This window comes from Oncorhynchus gorbuscha, linkage group LG09, assembly GCF_021184085.1.
Source record: "Oncorhynchus gorbuscha isolate QuinsamMale2020 ecotype Even-year linkage group LG09, OgorEven_v1.0, whole genome shotgun sequence".
Taxonomy (NCBI): Eukaryota; Metazoa; Chordata; class Actinopteri; order Salmoniformes; family Salmonidae; genus Oncorhynchus; species Oncorhynchus gorbuscha.
In genome coordinates, this window is record NC_060181.1 from 53,316,725 (window position 1) to 53,341,303 (window position 24,579).

Here is a 24,579-nt window from a genome sequence, read left to right on the forward strand (position 1 = left end):
TAAAAGTATGAGGAGCACTGTTGGCTTGGTGTTGGGGATATTTTGTCTCAGCAACCACAGCTTGTAGACGGAGCTCCAAGGTACAACGTATAGAACAGATAATTGAAACCGGAAGTTGAACCAGATCGGTAGGAGTATCTTGTTTTGGTTTGCTTATTTGCTCACGTAGACGTCCACCAAGACCAGATCAAAATGTTAGTACAAGTAAACTGGAGGCTATTTAGAAGAGACTCTTCAAACATTTAAGGAACCGCCCATATGGAGTTCATCAGACTTCATTTGGTGATTGCAATCGCTAATGCATTTCATAATTTAATGAATTCATAAGCCTGTAAAATAATTTCTTGTTTAAGTTGGAAAAGCAGAATATAGATGTAAATTGTCCAAATGGACAATAAATTTAAAAAAATCATACAAATTACAATATCAAACCATTACTACCAACACTGTGACCTGTATGCTCTCGTTGGCTGGTCCTCGCTACATATTCATCGCCAAACCCACTGGCTCCAGGTAATACATTTGTTGCTAGGTAAAGCTCCGCCTTATCTCAGCTCACTGGTCACCATAGCAACACGCATCCGTAGCACACGCTCCAGCAGGCATATTTCACTGGTCATCCCCAAAGCCAACACCTGCTTTGGCCGCCTTTCCTTCCAGTTCTCTGCTGCCAATGACTGGAACGAAGTGCGAAAATCACATCTCCATCACTAACTTTTTAAGCATCAGCTGTCAGAGCAGCTTACCAATCGCTGCAGCTGTACACAGCCAATCTATAAATAGCCCATCCAAACGTCTACCTACCTCATCCCCATATTTGTTTTTGTTTTTCTGCTCTTTTGCACACCAGTATTTCTACTTGCACATCCTCATCTGCATATCTATCACTCCAGTGTTAATTGTTAAATTGTAATTACTTCACTATGGCCTATTTATTGCCTTACCTCCTTACTTCATTTGCACACACTATTCAGATATTTCTATTGTGTTATTGACTGTACGTTTGTTTATCCCTTGTATCTCTGTTGTTTTTGTCGCACTGCTTTGCTTTATCTTGGCCAGGTCACAGTTGTAAATGAGAACATGTTCTCAACTGGCCTACCTGGTTAAATTAAAAGGTAAAATAAAAATACTTAGATCAGAATTGCATCAGTGTCTGCCAGATGCGATATGTTGGGCACTTCTCCCAATCTCAGCAGAGCTCGTGAAGTAGAGTTTTTGTACTGTTATTAGCAATAACCTGTCTGTGTGACTCTTACTCTAATTACTGTACTGTTCTCTCACCTACAGTGCCTTGCGAAAGTATTCAGCCCCCTTGAACTTTGCGACCTTTTGCCACATTTCAGGCTTCAAACATAAAGATATAAAACTGTATTTTTTTGTGAAGAATCAACAAGTGGGACGACATTTATTGGATATTTCAAACTTTTTTAACAATTCAAAAACTGAAAAATTGGGCGTGCAAAATTATTCAGCCCCTTTACTTTCAGTGCAGCAAACTCTCTTCAGAAGTTCAGTGAGGATCTCTGAATGATCCAATGTTGACCTAAATGACTAATGATGATAAATGCAATCCACATGTGTGTAATCAAGTCTCTGTATAAATGCACCTGCACTGTGATAGTCTCAGAAGTCCATTAAAAGCGCAGAGAGCATCACGAAGAACAAGGAACACACCAGGCAGGTCCGATATACTGTTGTGAAGAAGTTTAAAGCTGGATTTGGATACAAAAATATTTCCCAAGCGTTAAACATCCCAAGGAGCACTGTGCAAGAAATAATATTGAAATGGAAGGAGTATCAGACCACTGCAAATCTATCAAGACCTGGCCATCCCTCTAAACTTTCAGCTCATACAAGGAGAAGACTGATCAGAGATGCAGCCAAGAGGCCCATGATCACTCTGGATGAACTGCAGAGATCTACAGCTGAGATGGGAGACGCTGTCCATAGGACAACAATCAGTCGTATATTGCACAAATCTGGCCTTTATGGAAGAATGGCAAGAAGAAAGCCATTTCTTAACGATATCCATAAAAAGTGTTATTTAATGTTTGCCACAAGCCACCTGGGAGGCACACCAAACATGTGGAAGAAGGTGCTCTGGTCAGATGAAACCAAAATTGAACTATTTGGCAACAATGCAAAACGATATGTTTGGCGTAAAAGCAACACAGCTCATCCCCCTGAACACACCATCCCCACTGTCAAACATGGTGGTGGCAGCATCATGGTTTGGGCCTGCTTTCCTTCAGCAGGGACAGGGAAGATGGTTAAAATTGATGGGAAGAGATGGATGGAGCCAAATACAGGACCATTCTGGAAGAACCTGATGGATTCTGCAAAAGACCTGAGACTGGGACGGAGATTTGTCTTCCAACAAGACAATGATCCAAAACATAAAGCAAAATCTACAATGGAATGGTTCAAAAATAAACATATCCAGGTGTTAGAATGGCCAAGTCAAAGTCCAGACCTGAATCCAATCGAGAATCTGTGGAAAGAACTGAAAACTGCTGTTCACAAATGCTCTCCATCCAACCTCACTGAGCTCGAGCTGTTTTGCAAGGAGGAATGGGAAAAAATTTCAGTCTCTCAATGTGCAAAACTGATAGACATACCCCAAGCGACTTACAGCTGTAATCGCAGCAAAAGGTGGCGCTACAAAGTATTAACTTAAGGGGGCTGAATAATTTTGCACGCCCAATTTTTCAGTTTTGGATTTGTTAAAAAAGTTTGAAATATCCAATAAATTTCGTTCCTCTTCATGATTGTGTCCCACTTGTTGTTGATTCTTCACAAAAAAATAGTTTTATATCTTTATGTTTGAAGCCTGAAATGTGGCAAAAGGTCGCAAAGTTCAAGGGGGCCGAATACTTTCGCAAGGCACTGTATGTAGCTTTACATACCGAATACAGATTCACTTTATTTTTTAAATATTTTTTCTATTCTCTTTCTGTTTCCCAAAGTCACTTGTTTTATTCTTTCCCTTTGTTTCCCTGGTGGTTCCTCAATTGCCCTGGCCACTTCTATAGATCTATCAGGTTCATAAGGAAGGCTTGTGACTACTTGCTTTATAAAATTAATTCCTGTACTGTTTTTCTACTTTCATTATCATCTTTTAAAATGTGTTTGAATTCAAATGCTAAGTAGTAAAAAAATAGAAAATGCATTCCCATATAAATGTTGGACACCAACTCATTTCAGGGTTTTTCTTTTAAGTATTTTCTTCATTGTAGAATAATAGTGAATGTAGTAACCAAAAAAGTGTTAAACAAATCAAAATATATTGAGATTCTTCAAAGTAGACACCCTTTGCCAGCTTTGTAAACTCTTAGCATTCTCTCAACCAGCTTTTCCAACAGTCTTGAAGGAGTTCCCACATACGGTTGGAACCAAAAATCACTCATCAGTCCAATGGACATATTTCCAATGTCCATTGCTCGTGTTTCTTAGCCCAAGCAAGTCTTCTTCTTATTGGTGTCCTTTTAGTAGTGGTTTCTTTGCAATTAGACATGAAGGCCTGATTTCACGCATTCTCCTCTGAACTGTTGAGATATCTGTCACTTGAACTCTAAATGATTTATTTGGGCTGCAATTTGAGGCTAGTAACTCTAATGAACTTATATTTTGCAGCAGAGTTAACTCTGGGTCTTCCTTTCCTGTGGCGGTCCTCATGAGAGCCAGCTTCATCATAGCGCTTGGTTTTTGCGACTGCACTTGAAGAAACTTTAAAAGTTCTAGAAATGTTCCTTATTGACTGACCTTCACGTCTTAAAGTAATGGTGGACTGGCATTTCTATTTGCTTATTTGAGCTGTTCTTGCCTTAATATGGACTTGCCCTATATGGTAAAAGGAATTCTTCTGTATACCACCCCTAACTTGTCACAACACAACTGATTGGCTCAAATGCATCAAGAAGGAAAGACAAATGTAAATGAACTTTTAACAAGGCATACCCGTTAATTGAAATGCATTCCAGGTGACTACCCCATGAAGCTGGTTGAGAGAATGCCAAGAGTGCAAAGCTGTCATCAATGCAATGGATGGCTACTTTAAAGAATCTCAAATATAAAATGTACTTTGATTTAGCACTCTTTTTGGTTACTATATGACTCCATATGTGTTATTTCATAGTTTTGATGTCTTCACTATTATTCTACAATGTAGAAAATAGTAAATTAAAGAAAAACCCTTGAATGAGTAGGTGTAAACGTTTGACTGGTACTGTAACTAGATAATAATGGAAGTCTGAGCTGTGAGTGTCCTTCCTCCACCCTTCCTCTCCTGCTCTTTCCTCAGACATATTATGGCTTGGAGAACAAAGTAGACGGTGAATGGGGACACGTCACGCAATGGATGGTACAGCCGCTTCCTGGTTATGGTGGTCAATAACAATAATTAATCTTTGGCAAACCTATGCATTGCTGAATGAATTAGCTGTACTAACAGTTGTGGAATAATTTTGTTTTGATGAATGCATTATGGAAATGTACTCATTTTGAATATTCAAAACTGTTAGAAATGCCAGATTGCCAGTGGTATAATTTCAGTTGTTAGCCACAGGGCATAGCTGAGATCTTAAAAATGGGCTTTGATCTTAAACCTGTATTGCATTTGCTTTTTGTTTTTATCCAAGAGGCTTTTGTGTGCAATGTGCCTTTTAGCTTAGAAGTTCTAGAGCGGCTTGTTGATTTACAAGGTCACACATCTAATGATAATCCAGTCGTTCAGGAAATGTATATGCATGCTGATTGGGTTTGGATCTGCATGTCCTATCCCTTTCGTGTGGACTGCATGGGTTTTGATTATCCTGTTGTACTGCCAAGCGATTTTTATCTTATTCTTGTACAGTTTACCTGGGTGGTTCAGATCCACCGGACTGGACACTGTGTGACATGAGTCTCTTGTCGTATTGTGTTTTTAAAAGATATACCGAAATGATGTGACGGTATCGGACATCAGTACCAGGTAACCAACCACAGCGTGTAGGAGGTATGAGAGGTGCCGCTGCAGGACAGAAGCTAATCTGTGTGTGTGTGTGTGACCATGTTTGGTTGGGTGACAGGATTACTATACTATCCATGGCCATAGTGATCTATTGAACTGCATGCATGGAATGGATGCAGTGCACTTGACCATTGACAATGGTTCACTTTCAAAGTTTAGCAGGCAATTACCCTTCTCTTTCAATTCCCCTCAGTTTAATATCCACAGTGAGTTGACTTGGAAGAAGTGAGCATACGTGCTAGAATTCTTCATTTGGAATCATTGTGTTTTTGCATGTAAGTGTGCTGTTGAGTTTACATTTGGGTTCTTGTTGAAACCCCTCTCTGACAGGCCTATATGAACACCTATGTTGACCTTGTCCTAAGTATCACCTCCTGTCCTGTCATTTGACCCTTAATCTTTATCTGTGTATCCTCTTTTCCTTTTAATTTCTCCAGGAGGACAGTGAGAGGTACTCTTGCCCCTCAGAGACATACCTCTGTGTATATTATTTTCCCCCTCTCCCTTTTTAAACCTCGCCATCTGAAAAAAAAAGCAGCTTTAATTTCTTGGAACCGTTACTGGGATACCTTGAACTCGGGTGCTGGAGAGTCACAATGTCAGCAGGCTTTTGTTCCGGTCAGATACTGATCCACTTGAGTCAATTGATGATCTTACTATCCTATCAGTCAATACACTCGAATAGTGTTCCAATATCCAATCCATACTATTTAGTATGGGTCGATTGACAATACATCGCCATCATGTAGTAGGCTTGTTGGAATGTATGTCACATCATTGTGTGGCCCACTCTGACTCCAGTGCCCTGGGCCATTGAGCTGTGTGCTCAGGCACTTAATCTGGGCTGGACAGTCAGTCAGGGAGCAGAGCGAAAGAGGTCATTGTCAGGTCATTTTATAGACCGAGGACAGAGATCATGTTTCAATTAACCATGTTAAACACTAAGGTTGGGGTCAATTTCATTTCGATTCAGGAAGTAAACTGAAATTCCGATCTTCTTGGATCAAAAAATGAATTGGCATTTCAGTTTACTTCTTTAATTGACTGTTTAACCACATGCCAATAGTAAAAAAAATCTTCCAAATACAGATATTGTACTGGGAAATAAAATACTTTTTTGTTTCCCACACAGATCTCAGATGATGATGAGCAGATGTCGGTGGGCAGCCGAGGCAGTGTGAGGGTCAGTATCACTCAAACTCTGTCATCTTTAATATCAAACCAATTGCACATACTCTGGTCCTGTTAAGAGACTTGAGGTCGAAATTACCCCTAACCTCAGATCCAGGATCAGATTTTCTAGTTCCACATCCTAACTGTAGCCATTAGGACAGTATGAAGGAAAAAGGAAACCGCACACTGCTCTTGACAGTATCACTGATATATAGTACACTTATTAAATATAAGTGATACTATCGAGCAGTGTGCGGTTTCCTTTTTCCTTCTTTTTTTTTCGGCTGTTGCCATGCACCTGCAAATAAGATTTCTCAGATGTGCAAGTGCCTTTTTGAAATTAGCCATTAGGACAGTAAAAATAAACATCTGGACCAGTGGTTGGGGGCAATTTCTATTAACTTACGCATGAATGTACAACCATGACTTGGTGCTTAAACCCTTGGTGACGGTGCTTTTATGTCATTGAGCAGTCGGATCTTGATGCAATAGAGGCCTATGGAGGAGTGGTAATCGCTCACCCTTGCATGCCATAATGGTCCTTTTGTCAGTAACATTAGTTTTTATAATTTAAACACTATTCAGAGCAAGGTAAAGATGGAGTACCAATACATGAAAGTCCTCTTAGGAGAAAATGAAGTATACCAGGATCAGGCACCAATTATGCCCCGGGAGTTTTTGCTCTTGGCGACGGCAAAATATCTTCACAGGAAGACCTACAGATTGTTCGGTTTGCTCATTTATTTACATGAACTCAAACCTTCCATCAGTTGAACTGCTGACGTGATAGTTACTAACCATGTGTTTTAATGTGTGTTTGGAAGATTGGATGGGTGTGCAGTGTTGGGTTCGTGTGTGTGTCAAACATTAGCATGGAGGACTAATTGTGTTCAGACATAATGGTGTGTGTGCTCAGTGGAGAAAGTTGGCACGGCTGTGTGACACAAAGCCTGACTAATTGACATTTGTGTTCTAAAGTTGAGTTGCACGTTCTATTAACATTTACCATCTGAACTACTAATGATTGCTACTCTGAGCCTTGTGTTTCGATGCTTAGTAGCTAAACAAGCACTTGTATTTTCACACACAGTTCTTAGCTATAATTCGAATTAGTTGGATTATTTGTTACATTGTATTCCCCCCCATTTTGGTCCAGTTGGTTTAATATTTCCAAATGTCAAACTAAAATGCCTACACAAAACAAGTCATTTCTTTATTGGAGAAAAATGATCAGGTTAAATCCATCTATGATTATCAAGAAGCATAATGTTCCGGGCAGCAGGGTAGCCTAGTGGTTAGAGCGTTGGACTAGTAACCAGAAGGTTGCAAGTTCAAATCCCCGAGCTGACAAGGTACAAATCTGTCATTCTGTCCCTGAACAGGCAGTTAACCCACTGTTCCTAGGCCGTCATTGAACATAAGAATTTGTTCTTAACTGACTAGGCAAGTTAAATAAAGGAAAAATAAAAATAAATATTTTCTTCAAACAAGCTATGTCGATCTCGGGTCACACACACCACATCTTGTTTATGGAATGCCATATTTTAGATTTGTATCACCAAGTCATTGTCAGCTCAAGCTATCGCTAGCAGACTAACTGCAGATAGCTAGACTGGAGACCATCTCTTTACAGAAATACAGAATTAAACAGAACAGAAATGTCCAACTATTTGTTAAGTATTAATTCCTAACTATTAATATTAAACAAATCAGGTAAATGTGTGCATTTTCTATCACACTACTCTGTTTGTCCCTGGTTAGTGTAATGGAGTAAATCGACTGGTAAAGAGCTGGCTAGCCTGACTGCCAACCTTCTGTTCCAACACAAACACAGGTCGCCTCCCAAACGGCTCCCTATTCACTTTTTTATAGTGCTCTAGTTTGGACCAGGGTCCAGTGGGTTTCATAAGTATTTGGATTTGTTCACATTTTATTGCGTTACAAAGTGGTATTGAAATGAATTTCATTGGGATTTCTTGTTGTGTCGATCTACACAAAATACTCTGTCAAAGTGGATTTTTTTTCTTCATTTGTATTATTAATGAAAAATAAAACACGAATGTTCAGGTAACTGCCAAAATAAAGGAAACGTCAACATAGTGTTGTAATAGGGTGAGCCAGAACCGCTTAAATGCACCTTGGCATGGATTTTACAAGTTTCAGGGACTCTATTGGAGGGATGCGACATCATTCTTCCATGAGAATTTCCATAATTTGGTGTTTTGTTGATGGTGGTGTAAAACGCTGTCTCAGGCGCCGCTGCAGAATCTCCCATGTGTGTTCTATTGGGTTTTGATCTGGTGACTGAGCCGGCCATGGCATACATCGTTTCATGCTCATCAAACCATTCAGTGTCCACTCGTGCCCTATGTGGAAGCACCCGCTTTCAATGTACTTTGTATTTCTCATTGACCCCAGTGTTTCCATTTTTTTGGCAGTTACGATACCTTGATTAGATAAGTTCATTACATGTTAAACTCATTTGCCAGCACTTACACGTAAGTCTTAGAGCTTTGCACACTGGGATTTGTGCAATATTTGCTTATTGTTCTATTCAAATTATTATTATTTTGCTCAAGCTCTGTCAAGGTTTTGGGGATCATGGCTTAACCACAATGTTCAAGTCTTGCCATAGATCTTCAAGAAAAAGTAGGTCAAAACTAGCCACTCAGAAACATTCGCTGTCTTCTTGGTAAGTAACTCGTGTAGATTTGGCCTTATGTTGTAGGTTACTGTCCTGCTGAAAGGTGAATTCCTGTCCTAGTGTGCTGGAAAGCAGACTGAAGCATGTTTTCCTCTAGGATTTTTCCATCCTGTTTTCTTTTTATCCTGGAAAAACTCCACCGGTCTTTGGCGACGTCAAGCATACCCATACAATGATGCAGCCACCACCATGGTTGAAAAAAAGGAGGTAGTTACTCAGTGATGGGTTGCATTGGATTTGCCCCAAATATAAGGCTTTGCATTTAGGCCAAAAAGGTTATTCATTTGCTGTGTTTTGTTTTTGCAGTATTACTTTATGCATCCTGTATGCAACATGACACTGTTTTGGAATATTTGTATTCTGTGTATTTTTATCTTTACTCAGATTTAGGTCATTATTGTGGAGTAATTACAATGTTGATTCATCCTCAGTTTTCTCCTTTCATGGCCATTGAACTCTAGCTGTTTCAAAATCACCAATCGCCTGAGCAGTGTCCTTCATGTCCTGCAGTTTAGAAGCACAACTATCTTTGTGGGGTGGTTTAATACATCATTCACAAGATAATTACAATTTTAAGAGATTCAATGATTTGTTATATACCAATTACTGCCCTTGTAGTTGAATCTGAGCTTGAAATCCAATACTTGACTGAGGGACCTTACATATGTAGTATCTATGGGGGTCAGAGGAAAGGGGTAGTCATAAAAAAATGTCAATCCCTTATTTGTCCATGTGGTTTAAAAAGAAATTCACATTTCTCTCCTGAACTAATTTAGGCTTGCATAAACAAAAGGTTTGAATACTTTTTTAGTTATTAGATTTTTATAAATATTTAAAAAATATATCTTATCACTTTTTTAAATTATGAACAACAAGGAACAATCACAATTAAATCCGTTTCAATCCCACTTTGTCACGCAACAAAATGTGGAAAAGAAAATCCAAGGGTAGTGTGCATACTTATAATGCCCACTGTATAGGGAATAGTGCCATTTGGGATTCAGACACCGACGCAGCACTATTTTTAGCACGGTTGTCTGAATCTTCATAGAGAATTGTTTTATGGAGAGTAATCATGGAAAATATTGTACTGCTAAGATTCTGGAGTAGAGTTGATATGTTGAGTGAGACATCATTCCATAAAGGGAAACGCAAGTTGTTAAAACCAAAAAAAATGATGGGTCTAGGCCTAGTTGCATCAGTTTGGGTTTTTCTCAGCTTTTGCACCTGTTTTGCGTGTTTGACCCAAATCATAAAGTAACACATGGCTAACATCTTGATCAGTTGTTTGGTGATGATGGGAATCAATGAGGCGATTGCAAGGTTTCTGTCTCTCATCTTGCCTTTTTGCACATGTTTTTGTATTCTTTCTGTGACACCTGGTACAGTATTTCAGTAATTACTGTGTGTGTGGGGCATGGGTAGCTAACAGCCCGATGGCTTTCCCGATGGGCGGAGAGAGAGCTCCTGACACACACCTTTACCCTCCTGTCCGATCTTCCTCTCCTCCACCCTCTCCCACTCTCCCAGGGCTGCTCCTCCCTTTCCTGGGTGAAGGACAAGAAGTCCAACCAAGATAAAGAAAAAAGACAAACACAAAGTAAAGACGTAAGCCTCTGATCTTAATGAATAGCCCAAATATATATATTTTTTTTTGCGGTATTCTTGCTCATTTGCGTGGCTTCTGTCCCTTACAGAGCAACGGTTATGACAATGGGTACAGTGCTATTCAATGGGTACAGTGCTAGTAGTGCCTTTTTAACCTGTAGTAACTGGCAAGCCTCCAGCAGGGTAAATGGATGGATGCCAATGGGTAAAAGTTGACTTCAGTTGGAACAAGTTAAATGGTCAGAAATGTGTGTTCAGTGCGCATGTTTTATAAGGGAATTTCAGGATAGTGAGGTTTCCATGACACCTAATTCCATACTGTTTGTTTCTGTATTCCTTATTTCATCAGTCCACTGTTTATAAGGTCATTATTGACCACATTGAACTATTCAAAGACTTGACTGTTCCTTTTGTTCAATTTTGGATTCAGTGAGGAAAGTTATGGTTATGATTTCGCAGATAGAAAGGTGCAATTTTACATGGTGTGCTCGCTGTGCTGTAGTTAGGTGGCCTGTAGTTCATTAGGCTTTCTCCATCTCTCCTCTTCACCCACTCTCAGAGCTCCAGACTCAGTGATGAGCACAAGCAGTGTCTCTCAATACTCCAGATTAGACCTGCAGCTGGTGGGTTCCCTCTCCCTATTTCTTTCTTTCTTTTATAATTCTGGTAAAAGCCCTACTGCCTTCATTTATTCTGCCAATAAAGAACCATTTGATCTGAAGATGTTTAACTATAATGCATCTTCCGCTTTCTAAGGAAATTGATTGTGGCACAAATGTGGCCTGTTTCATAGCAATGTTGTAAAGTTGTAGACACCAGGGTTTAGTTCTCGCTCTCTCCCCCTCACCCACTCTCAGAGCTCCAGACTCTGTGATGTGGGCATTAGCAGTCTCTCACTCCTCCAGACTAGACCTGCAGCCGGTGGGTGTCGTGTAAATGACTGTGCATTAATACTTTTGGTGTTACCTACAGATGCTGGATCTCACTTCTGACCCCAATTTGTATTGTGGATTATGTGCGTTTTACGTAATGCTCACTCCTTCCTCTTCTCTCTTTCTCAGCACGGCTTGTCCACTAACCGTCGAGTGATACCTGCAAGTCTGACTCCTCTCTCTCACTGTGTTTTTCTTCCAGTTAATCTGGGTGTTTTTTGTTCTTCACTCGTGTTTCTTTAGCATTCTCTTTAGAGTAGCCACCTTTAGCTTTACATTGATATGTTTTCTTGTTCAGCATTTATGCCAAATGGATTTGTGCCTGAAGCGTTTGACATGATTGACTTAGTATGACTCGAATGGTTTCATTCATCATTATTAAAACTTTAGAAAGAAAATGTGAACTGTGTGTGTGAAGTTATGGCCACAGAAATAATGCTAATGGAGTACAGCTCAGGATTTGAATTATTTATTTTATACAGTTATTTTTGCTCATTATTATCAAGGGTGTCAATAATTTCAGACTCTACTGACCTGGAGTCTACTGACCTTGTGATGTTGGCTAGGAGGATGTTTTGGTGTTGCTTTTTAGCTTTCAATCCCTCTTTCTCTAATTGTAGGCATCCTATACTTCCTCTGAACTTTATAACAAAAATTGTCTGTCCTCTCCTAGAAAACAGCTTTCTTCCTACAATGGCTACGAGGTCTGTTCACACACACTTCAAAGTTGTATGTAAAGACAACATTACCTCTTTCCTGAGGTGTGAACTCCCAGAACTGCTCCTAGATCGGTTTGTGCTGTTTTGCCAATATGTTTGGTGTGACCATGACCGTGGTACAGATCTGGTTCCAGGCTATATGACATGGTCTTAATGTTACCCATGCACTGACTACAATGTCTTTTGAATACATGGTGTGACATGTATTCTTACTCCCTCCCCACTGTACCAACATATTTAGTAATCTGGGCTACTCTGCCAGATCTACTACCGGTGCCATCACAGGGTTTGTGAAGGCATTCATTAATCTGACCTTTGACCCCACCCAATATGATACTGTACGGTGCATTCTGAAAGTATTCAGACCTTGGAGTTTTTGCACATTTTGTTATGTCACAGCCTTATTCTAAAATGGATTGAATTGTTAGTTTTTTCCCACCTCATTCATCTACACACACTATCACGTAATGACAAAGTAAAAACAGGTTTTAAGAAATGTTTGCAATTACAGCCTCGTCATCTTCATATGACGCTATAAGCTTGGCACACCTGTATTTTGGGAGTTTCTCCCATTTTATTCTCTGCAGATCCTCTCAAGCTCGGTCAGGTTGGATGGGGAGCGTAGCTGCACCGCTATTTTAAGGTCTCACCAGAGACATTCGATCAGGTCCGGGCTCTGGCTGGACCACTCAAGGACATTCAGAGACTTGTCCCGAAGCCACTCTTGTGTTGACTTGGCTGTGTGCTTAGGTTGTTGTCCTGTTGGAAGGTGAACCTTCACCCCAGTCTGAGGTCCTGAGTGCTCTGGAGAAGGTTTTCATCAAGGTTCTCTCTGTACTTTGCTCTGTTCATCTTTCCCTCAATCCTGACTATTCTCCCAGTCTCTGACGCTGAAAAACATCCCCACAGCATGATGTTGCCTCTACCATGATTCACCGTAGGGATGGTGCCAGGTTTCATCCAGATGTGGCGCTTGGCATTCAGGCCAAAGAGTTCAATCCTGGTTCCATCAGACCAGAGTCTTTTTTTTCTCATGGTCCAAGACTCCATTAGGTGCCTTTTGGCAAGCTCCAGGTGGGCTGTCGTGCCTTTTACTGATTGGCTTCAGTCTGGACACTCTACCATAAAGGCCTGATTGGTGGAGTGCTGCAGAGATGGTTGTCCTTCTGGAAGGTTCTTCCATCTCCTCCACAGAGGAACTCTGCAGCTCTGTCAAAGTGACCATCGGATTCTTGGTCACCTCCCTGACCAAGGCCCTTCTCCCCCTATTGCTCAGTTCTGTCGGGCGACCAGCTCTTGGAAGTCTTAGTAGTTCCAAACTTATTCCATTTTAAAAATGGAGGCCACTGTGTACTTGGGAACCTTGAATGCTGCAGACACGTTTTGCACCTTTCCACAGATCTGTGCCTCAATACAATCATGTCTCGGCGCTCTACGGAAAATTCCTTTGACCTCGTGGCTTGGTTTTTGCTCTGACATGCCTGTCAACTATGGGACCTTAAATAGTCATCCTATACTGTGTGCCTTTCCAAATCATGTCCAACTAATTGAATTTACCACAGGTGGATTCCAAGTTGTAGTAACATCTCAAGGATGATCAATGGAAACAGGATGCAACTGAGCTCAATATCGAGTCTCATAGCAAAGGGTCTGAGTACTTATATATATATATATATTACATTTGCAAACATGTCTAAACCTGTTTTGCTTTGTCATTATGGAGATTTTTTTATTTAATCAATTTTAGAATAAGGCTGTAACGTAACAACATTTGGAAAAAGTCTAGGGGTCTGAATGCACTGTATATGCCAGCTGTAACACACACTTTCCCTACAGTCAACTAAATAAAACATGTTCAACATGAGTTCTTAATAATAAGCCACTCTGGTAAACAAGACGTTCTGATCAAACTTACTGTATAGCAGCAATCACTTCACTTTTGGCTGTTCCTATTTTATTGGAGAAGTAACTGCACTGGAGAAAATCGGCTATGATTGTCAATCATGTGGACTAGCAAGCATGATCTGAGAGCACTGCCTCGAAGAATGTAATGTTGTTTTGTGTGTGTATGACATCCCACCCCTGCAGGGCTTTTTATATGAGGACAGTGCATAGTTGGTCTCGAAGGGTCATCGGCTCCAGTTCTCGTGTAGGACTCCCATTGTGTAACAGAATTGCTCTGAGACTGATTTTTCACTTAAAATGTATGCCAAACAAAAACCATTGATTTCAAAGTTTAACAAGCCATACAACTGACTACCATTCACAATTTACACCTGAACATTTCACAGAATAACATGTAATGGAAGAAATGTGCAGATGCAAAGTTTGGTAACAGAAAACTCCTGTTTTTGTGTCCACGTTTTCCAAAAACGATCTTTTCCAAATTAAGATTCAACTATGTCTTCTGAAATAATGGGGTGTTACTGTGACACGACACATTGACAAAATTGAACTACAGTAAATGAATTGGATTTACACTAGTTAACGGAATTGCGGTAATGGAATTTCATCATGGGTCCCTGATCTGTACTACACAGAAATACATAATTATGGATATGAATGTCTTTCTCTTCATGGTGATGTGTCATAAATAGGTACACAAAGGTAGAAATATGTAATATCCTACTTTGCATATTTGGGTATTATTCTACACACTAGCTATTTTAATAAAATAAAATCTGAACCAATCATAGTCTGTTTCACTAGTTTGGACATCAAAATATAGTAGAGTACAGCTACAGAAGAGTAGAGTACATTTATAGTACTGAACTCTACTGTGCTGAACTGTACTCTTCTTTGATGTGTTATCCAAACTTGTGAACCCTACTGTGGTTTGTGACTACTATGATAGCAAATTCCATTCAGATTTAATCAGAAATTCCGTAACTGATTTTGGTAATGGAATTTCTAGTTTTAATCACTTAATTGACATCAGTAAACACATTAACTAATTGATAGATCTATATTTACTTGTTACTTCTGTGAACTTTATCTTCTCTCTCATGAGGGAGAGGTTAGATATGTTGGTTTTTGGTAATGGATTCTCAGGGAAATGTTTCTTAAACTTACAGAAGGCAGAAAAAGTTATCCGTTAGTCAGGGCTGTGACAGTAATTGAATAACCGACGGTTATGGATGAACGCTGTCATGAACATAAAATTACTGTCAAAACTGTTTAATAGGGTTATTTTTAAAAGTTTTTAGCTTGATCTTCATGTAGATAAACTTTACCTAATAGCTGGAGTGTTTTCTAATGATTATAAGCAATTGTTTTGCTTACTTAGTCTGTCTAAACCTTCTACAGCTCCTCCTCTTTCCAACTGTCTTTTGATACACAAGCAGCTAATCTGCTAGATGTGCGGGGGTGCAGACCGCTATAGGCTATGGCACTATAGTAAAAACAAAACGTTGGTGTGGACTTTCTTTTATACAATACACATTTTCATCGCTTGCTAGCAAATAAATAAATCTGTCTTTTAATGTTTGGATGACTCTGACATCATTAATTATTCAACAGCAGTAGAGGTTGTTCTGGCTCTGAGCCTAAAATGTGCTAATGTTGTCTCAAATGGACAATGCGCCAATCCTCTCCAACCTGGCATGGTATAATTTGATATGGAATCTTTTCTTAATTTCTAGACTAATCAATGGTGATCAGGCTCGGTCCTGGCTGATATGCTGTCCTAAGCAAGACCAAAAAAAATCCGCCTTCCAATCCCTGCCACGTAGAATAGTAGCCTAGGCCCCTCAATCTGTGCAATGGCTACTGCTATAGGTTTCAGAATCCTCTTGATGGGGCTGTCCATATTGGCAGACTGTGATATGGCCAGATCTTGGGGAGACTCCTTCCCCCTCCAGAAGACTGTCAAACATGATGTCAACATCACCCCAACAGGTGTTTCTGGGCAGATTCAATGTGGTGCTCTTATTCTTCTCATTTTGCTTGGTGAGGTCGATTGCTGCTATAACTTGATGACCCTTCACATACCTAACCTTTTCCTTGGCTCTCTTGTAGAGTGTATCCATTGTTTTCAGTGCCATGATATCCTTGAGGAGCAGATTCAATGCATGAGCAGCACAGCCAATGGGTGTGATGTGAGGGTAGGACTCCTCCACTTTAGACCAAGCAGCCTTCATGTTTGCAGTATTGTCGGTCACCAGATGCCTTGTGTGGTCCAAGGTCATTGACTGCCTTCAGCTCATCTGTAATGTAGAGACCAGTGTGTCTGTTGTCCTTGTGTTTGTGCCGGAAATTTACCTGAAAGTTTCCGGCCCTTTGCAGCCCTGCTAGCACGACACAGATGATTTCAAATAATCAACTCTTCAAGTTTAAATTATTTGACTGAACATCTAAATGGCACACACACACACACACAGTCTGTCCAAATTTTCTCAAGACTTAAAAATCCTTCTTTAACCTGTCTCCGCCCCTTCATCTACACTGATTTTTAAAGTGGATTTAACAAGCAATATCAATAAGAGATCATCACTTTCACTTGGATTCACCTGGCCAGTTTTTCATGGAGAGAGCAGGTGTTCTTAATGTTTTCTATACTCGGTGTGTGTCCATTCAGAAAGTTTCCTAAAGAAGCCTGTCTGGTCTCCATCTCTTTTAATAAGAATCAAACGCTCAGTCTTGTTAAGGGCCTATTTTCAGTAGCTTGGTCAACATTATTTCTCTCCTTACCATATCCTCTCTTTGAAGAACATATGCCAATGTCCATTGAATGACCGCAGCAGCAGGGTTTGTGACGTTATGCGTATCACGTGTGTGTGTGTGTGTGTGTGTGTGTGTGTGTGTGTGTGTGTGTGTGTGTGTGTGTGTGTGCGTTCTTGTGTGTGTGCACATTGATGCTGGTGGGTGAGTCAGTTGAGAACAAATTCTTATTTTTAATGGCTGCCTAGGAACAGTGGGTTAACTGCCTTGTTCAGAGGCAGAACGACAGATTTTTACCTTGTCAGCTCGGGGATTCGATCTTGCAACCTTTCAGTTACTAGTCCAATGCTCTCTCCACATATCTCCTAAAGTCTTTGTCCATTGCAATTCAATGATGGGAAATGATGGGCAATATATCACTAGCCACTTTAAACAATGCTACCTAATATAATGTTACATACCCTACATTATTCATCTCATATGCATATGTATATACTGTACTCTATATCATCGACTGCATCCTTATGTATTACATGTATCACTAGCCACTTTAACTATGCCACTTTGTTTACATACTCATCTCATATGTATATACTGTACTCGATACCATCTACTGTATCTTGCCTATGCTGCTCTGTACCATCACTCATTCATATATCTTTATGTACATATTCTTTATCCCCTTACACTGTGTATAAGACAGTAGTTTTGGAATTGTTAGTTAGATTACTTGTTGGTTATTACTGCATTGTCGGAACTAGAAGCACAAGCATTTCGCTACACTCGCATTAACATCTGCTAACCATGTGTATGTGACAAATAAAATTTGATTTGAATTATGTCTATGGCATTGACAATTTGGCTCCTGATTTGCTTGTTCTGTCCATAAGGAATTAATTGAGAATCGGAAGGTCAGTCATCAACCATAGTAGATTGCAGCCATATTTCACAATAACTACCATCTCAAAGGCCTTTGGGTAATTTGTTTGTGGTGATTGGCAAAGCATTACAGGGTTATGCTGCGTCATGCCAAAATAAATCTCAGCGATTGCCCTGTGCCTTTTGTGATTGGGTTTTGTTTGACACAACAGGGATATAAGTAGATAAATAGATAACTGCCATCTTTCAGATGGAGATTATAATTGTTACAGAGAAAGTGATGTCTGCAACCCAGTTCAGCCTTCTGTTGTAACTCTTATTGTGTTGAGAGGTTGCCCAGAAAAGCAACTTGTTTAAATTGTCAACTCAGGGCAAATATTCTATTAACCAGTGGCAAGAATATGAAGACTAGTTGATGTCTGGTATGCTGAGTCATCCTACCTTTATACATATCATCAAACTTTAAATTATTTCTTTACAGGAATCCTTTTGTATGTGGGCTACTGTATATACTGTCTGGGATGCTCATTACTCTATACAGCTGTAGGCTGATCCTTGTTCCTAGAGTCCATTTTACACATTCTCAGTTTAGCCATTTATTGTGTGTTCTGGTTGGAAAGAGGCAATATACACGTGTATGTGGCTATACACGAGTATTGGGCTATATAGAGAGCTCTGTGTTTATGTGCATGTGAGAGAAAGTGACCTCCCTGAAATATACCCTGTGGCATTCCGCCCTCTAGTGGGCCACTATGATGACTGCAGCTTCCTGCTCGGCCACCTGCAGTAGCCTGCCAGGAGGACCTGGGTCACATGACCATCCACAATTTATCCGATGTGAGTGGGGCGGCACTGCCTTCCCAGAGTCATGGCAGTATGGTCTCAACTCTCACAGAGGGACTGTCTGCTTTCGTGTGGAGTTGGAGGGTAGACCTAGAGAGAGTAACCACTGTCTGACCTGGATTGTATGGTCATTGGCAAGATGGGAAAGAGGAGACCTTAGAAAGTGCTTTTAGAACTAATGAGATGTCAACACTGGCACTAGTGAATAAAAAATATAAATTGCAATTATATAGCTTAAAGTTGGATAGTGTGCAAATTAGTGTTGTAGAATGGGATAAATGGGACTAAAAACAATATGGTGTCGTGGACTAGAACTACTTTTGACTAAACTATTTTCCAAGAACTCCTGTAACCAGTATTGATGCTGATTTGATAGGCATGGGAAGTGAACAATATGACTAACATAGCATGTCTAATACTAAGGACAGTTTTACATTTACATTTAAGTCATTTAGCAGACGCTCTTATCCAGAGCGACTTACAATATTCCATATGTAGTAATATGTCAGTTGTTGTTGTGACAGATATGAACAATGCAAGCCTCTGAAGTTCACAGACCAGTCTGACAATTAGGCATGCACTCTTAACTTACCAAGCAATTGTTGTTGCAACAGCATTTAAACTGCTTGTGGTTTATGATTGGATGGGAAGACTGCGGATTGTCCCCAATGCTTTGGAGGGATAATGTGATTGGCCAAAGTGGAGAAAGGTAAAGATGTGATGGGGAAATTGAGTGCAGTCTTGTGGCAGAAGAGTCGGTGTTTTTTTTCCCCCATTCCTTGTGAATCCATGGCACTTTGCCCCTTTTAAAGGCATGATGCGGTCCCGATTTATATCAGTATGTCCCCTTTGTTCCCAGGTGGAGGACAGAGATTTCCTGGAAAAGGGATCTCAATCTGCTTCCACTCTAACGGCAGCTACCCTCGCTTCACTCAGCGGGTCTTCCTCCCGGAGAGGAAGTGGCGAATTGTCGATGACTGGCGACACAGAGACCTCCATACTAGAGATCAAGGTAAGAAAGCCATGGGTGTTCTAGCACCCTCTCACGTCCACTTTTTAAGAGCCCATACCTGTACAACACACACTGCTCTGCAGATGTTGTTCTCTACCTATCATTGTGCTCATCACTTCATCTATCAACCCTGTCGCAGCATGCTTCTGTCTCTTTCCTCACCCCTTCCATGCTCTTCACCCCAGGAGATTCATGAGCTGAAGGATCAGATCCAAAATGTGGAGTGTGATGTGGAACTGCCTCCTACTCAGTCCCAGATGCAAATATATGCTTATTATTATTAGTAGTATTGGATAGAAAACACTCTGAAGTTTCTATGATGTCTGTTTGAATGATGTCTGTGAGTATAACAACTCATATGGCAGGCAAAATCCTCAGGAAAAAAATCCAAACTGGAAGTGGGAAATCTGAGGTTTGTAGTTTTTGAACTCGCCCCTATCGAATAGACAGTGGGATATCAGTTATTTTGCAATTCCTAAGGCTTCCACTAGATGTCAACCGTTTTTAGACTGTTGTTTCAGGCATCTCATGTGAAGGGGGGCTGGATGGGAGCTGTTTGACTAAGGGGTCTGCCTACAGCCTCATTCTCAGTCACACGCTTTCACTTGAGAGGTAGCTTTTGTTCCATTCCTTTTCTACAGACAATCGAATTCCCCGGGTTGGAACATTATTGAACTTTTATGATAAAAACATCCTAAAGATTGAATCTATACTTAGTTTGACAAGTTTCTTCGACCTGTAATGTAACTTTTTGAATGTTTCGTCCGAATGGACCAGATTGCGCTTTTGGATTTGTTTACCAAACGCCCTAACAAAAGAAGTTATTGGACATAAATGGACATTATCGAACAAAACAAGCATTTATTGTTGAACTGCGATTGCTGGGAGTGCAATCTGATGAAGATCATCAAAGGTAAGTGAATATTTCTAATGCTATTTATGAATAATGTTGACTACCCAACATGGCGGGTATTTCTCTGGCTGGTTTGGGCTCTGAGCGCCGTTCTCAGATTGATTTTTCCGTCAAGTTTTTTTGAAATCTGACAGCGGTTGCATTAAGGAGAAATGTATCTAATGTTTAATGTATAATAGTTGTATTTTCATCATTTATTATGAGTATTTTTGTGAATTCATGTGGCTCTCTGCAATATCACTGCATGTTTTAGAACTACTGAACGTAACACGCCAATGTAAAATAAGATTTTTGGATATAAATATGAACTTTATCGAACAAAACATACATGTATTGTGTAATATGAAGTCCTATGAGTGTCATCTGATGAAGATCATCAAAGGTTAGTGATTCATTTTCATCTTTGTGCTTTTTGTGACTCATCTCTTTGGCTGAAAAAATGGCTGGGTTTCTCTGAGTTGATGGTGACCGAACATAATCGTTTGTGGAGCTTTCGCTGTACAGAATTTTTGAAATCAGACACTGTCTGGATTATCGCGAATTTTATCTTTTAAAATGGTGCCTAATACTTGTTTGAGAAATTTGATTAATGAGATTTCTGTTGATTTTGTATTTGGCGCCCTGCAATTTAATTGGCTGGGAGGGAACCCCAGTCCTAGACAGGTTAATGGACGTTTTAGACTTATTTTCTTACCTATCCCATTTCAACTATAGATAGTTTTAGACTCCTACCTTGCTATTAAATGGTTTCCTGAGGCTGGGACCCCTCTAATTGTAATAGATGCTCTGTGATTTCTGTCTAGTGATGTTGAAAGTCCAGATCAGTAGGATATTTGGCAGTATAAAAACTTGCGACAAGTGCCACATTTATAGTGTTCTTGTCAGGCTAGATGGCTTGCCTATCTTTTCCCATATATTTTTCAGCTTCCTTTCAAATCAGTCAACAAGTTATGCCGTCCTGATATCAAATTCAATAACATTTAGCAGATGCTCTTATCCAGACTAAAATCAAATGTTATTAGTCACATGCCGAATACAACAGTTGTAGACCGTAAATGTAAATGCTTACTTATGAGCCCCTAACCAACAGTGCAGTTTCAAAAATTATGGTTAATAAGAGAAGTAATTAAAGAGCAGCAGTAAAAAATAACGATGCATACACACACACACACACCCACAGGGGGGTGCCGGTACAGAGTCAATGTGCGGCGGCACCGGTTAGTTGAGATAGTATGTACATGTAGGTAGAGTTAAAGTGAATATGCATAGTTGACAACATTGGAGGGGGGGCAATGCAGTCGTCAGTGAACAGGGAGTACAGGAGGGGTAGAGGTAGATGTTTTCAGAAGATTGGCAGGGACTCTGCTGTCCTAGCTTCAGTGGGAAGCTGTTTCAACCATTGGGGGATAAGTTGCAGGTCTTTAATGGCACAAGCGGGGAGCCCAGCCAACAGTGAGTTGCAGTACTCCAGATGGGAGAAGATGAGTGTCAAGTGGGTCCTTCTGTAGCTCAGTTGGTAGAGCATGGCGCTTGTAACGCCAGGGTAGTGGGTTCGATTCCCGGGACCACCCATACGTAGAATGTATGCACACATGACTGTAAGTCGCTTTGGATAAAAGCGTCTGCTAAATTGATTTTTTTTTTTTTTTCCCAAGTGTCTTGCCTGCCTTGTGAGTTGGAAGGGATTGGGAAAGGGTGCGGTGCAAGGAGGGGAAAGTGAGTGTTGGAAAGAAATTAAATCGAGGCAGACATCTGGAGGTTGAAGTCACAAAGTACGAAGAGCGGTGAGCCGTCGTCAGGAAATGAGCTTATCAAGGTGTCAAGCTCATTGAGAAACTCTCCAAGGGCACCTGGTGAGCGATAGATGACAATGTTAAGCTTCAGTGGACAACAGACCGGGTGGAATTGAAATGAGGAGATGAACAGGTGAGAGAGGGGGAAAAATAATATCTGCTTAAGAGAAATGAGTAGACCTGTGCCAACACCGCGACCAGATGCTCTCAGACTGAGAGAAAACAACCTAATCAGATGAAGAAAGAGCCGTGTGTTTTCTGGGGTGATCCATGTCTCCATCAGAGCCAAAAACTCAAGGGGCTGAAGGCAGAGGTTTAACTTGGCGTTCTTGACCGCAGATCGACAGTTTCAAACGCTGCCAGAGATCTGGAATTCCACATGGGTTGTGCAGGGTACACAAATTAGAAGGGTTGCAGCCAAGGGTGGGGAATGTCTATAAAGCCTTCAGGTAGAGGTGCGAACAGGTATAGAAAACACACACATAGTTGACAAAGCTACAAAAGAGCTAAATACAGAATCTGTAAATGACTAGGTAAGATACTCAAGTGAGAGAGTGGTGTGGATGCCTTCCTCTTTCCTTCCTGAGATGGAGCCTGAGAAGCTGGTTATATAAACTCAGAAAAGAGATTAAACCACTCCCCCTGCAATACAGCCACTGATTACCAAAACAAGTCACAAATTGCCCTGGCACTTGATCCGAGTTGATGTGTCAACTACTTGCATATTATGAGCAGTCGGCAGTTCACACGGCAAGTAGGGTACTGGGAACACAGCCAGCACTTAAAGTAGTTGGCCCTAGCTAGAAAAAAGACAGTACTAGACAAAATTATACTTATACTTATCACTCATGGAGTCTAGCTATAGATTGAAGCACACCCAATAACCCCACTGGCATGCAGTGGACAGCTTTTGCTCGGGTCTAACATTTACATCATTTCCCTGAATACGAATTATGTCCTTGGAATTCTTTCCATTCTCTATTACGTTTCTGACCTTTCCTCCCAGTTGAAACCACCCGAATGAGTACAGAGAATGGAAGTGGCAGCGCTTGATACAATACCCCTTTTTGGTTATGGGGGTGTTATTTTGTATATTCATTTTTTTGTGAGTGTTTGTTACTGTATGTCTGTCATGTTGTCCGTATGTGTGTTCCCATGTGCATACACTGTCGTGTCTTGGATTAAGTGATATGACATGCTATTATATAAAATATTTTCTCTATTACCTGATTGAACTAATCATGTAATTAACTAGAAAGTCAGGGCACCACAAAATAATATTTATAGAGCTGTTATCTTCCAAATAAACTCTTAAAGACCTGGTCATATTTTACATCAATAGCAGTCAATTCTTAATCGTCACCTTATTCAGTCTCATCTGAAGTCGTAGAATTATTTATCTTCACGAACCCTGGGTAACAAGTTGAATCAGCAATACAAAATGTGTTATTTACTAAATACCTAAACAATCACACAAAATTACACATACACAGGATGGGTCATACATTGATGACTTATGTCATAAAAGAAAACGTCCCTAGCGGACGGTACAGATATGATGGCTGGTTACACAAAGGGGGTTGGGTTTTGAATGAAAGGAATTTAGGTCTCTATCGGACTGCAATGCAGCTATCGTAAATACAGAATCTTATGCATGCGTTGTAGTACCGTCGTTGTGGTAGGACAGATACTTTGTCCGTCCTTTCCTAGCCCACATTTACAGCTGCTGCTGGGTAGCCTAGTGGTTAGAGCATTGGACAAGTAAGGGAAGGTTGCAAGTTCAAATCCCTGAGCTGACAAGGTACAAATCTGTCGTTCTGCCCCTGAACAGGCAGTTAACCCACTGTTCCTAGGTTGTCATTGAAAATAAGAATTTGTTCTTAACTGACTTGCCTAGTTAAAGGTTTAAAAAAAATTAACTCAACGGCTAGGAGGTATCACTTCTTTAGTGAATAAGAGTTCAAAGTTCATACCAAGTTGCCATACTTTGAGCTCACGTTGAAGTTGGCTTAGTTCTGTAGTTTGATATTAGCCCTTTTAAGGTATGGACCGTCGTCCTCGGGAACACAAATGTTACATTTTCATAAAGGGCTTATGTAGTAGGGAGAGAAGGGCGTGTTTCATAGTTCACAACCAATGTCGGTTCACATGGGCTGGACCACTGAGTTGAGCCTAGTTCACTTATGTAAACCAATTCTCTCATTTAGAAGCTAAAATTACATTTCATCTGTTCACAAATAGTTTCATATTTAAACATTTAAATTGCACAACAATTCCATGTGAATTTGAACTATAATGTGTAGACTTTCCAAGATAGGATGACAAACTATCAT

The 24,579-nt window shown here is 40.3% G+C and overlaps 1 protein-coding gene across 5 annotated transcripts in view; it reads left to right on the top strand.

The window, feature by feature from the left end:
• LOC124043758 (leucine-rich repeat flightless-interacting protein 2-like) overlaps positions 1 to 24,579 on the top strand; it is a 66,547-nt gene that overhangs the window by 27,427 nt on the left and 14,541 nt on the right. For all 5 annotated transcript variants that reach the window (XR_006840379.1, XM_046362688.1, XM_046362685.1 and 2 more), the window contains 2 exons: positions 6,144 to 6,194; positions 19,388 to 19,540. Coding sequence is in view for 4 of the 5 variants with exons in the window: in XM_046362688.1 (XP_046218644.1) it covers positions 6,144 to 6,194; positions 19,388 to 19,540 (204 nt within the window). In the remaining variant the exon portion in view is untranslated. The remainder of the gene's footprint in view (positions 1 to 6,143; positions 6,195 to 19,387; positions 19,541 to 24,579) is intronic.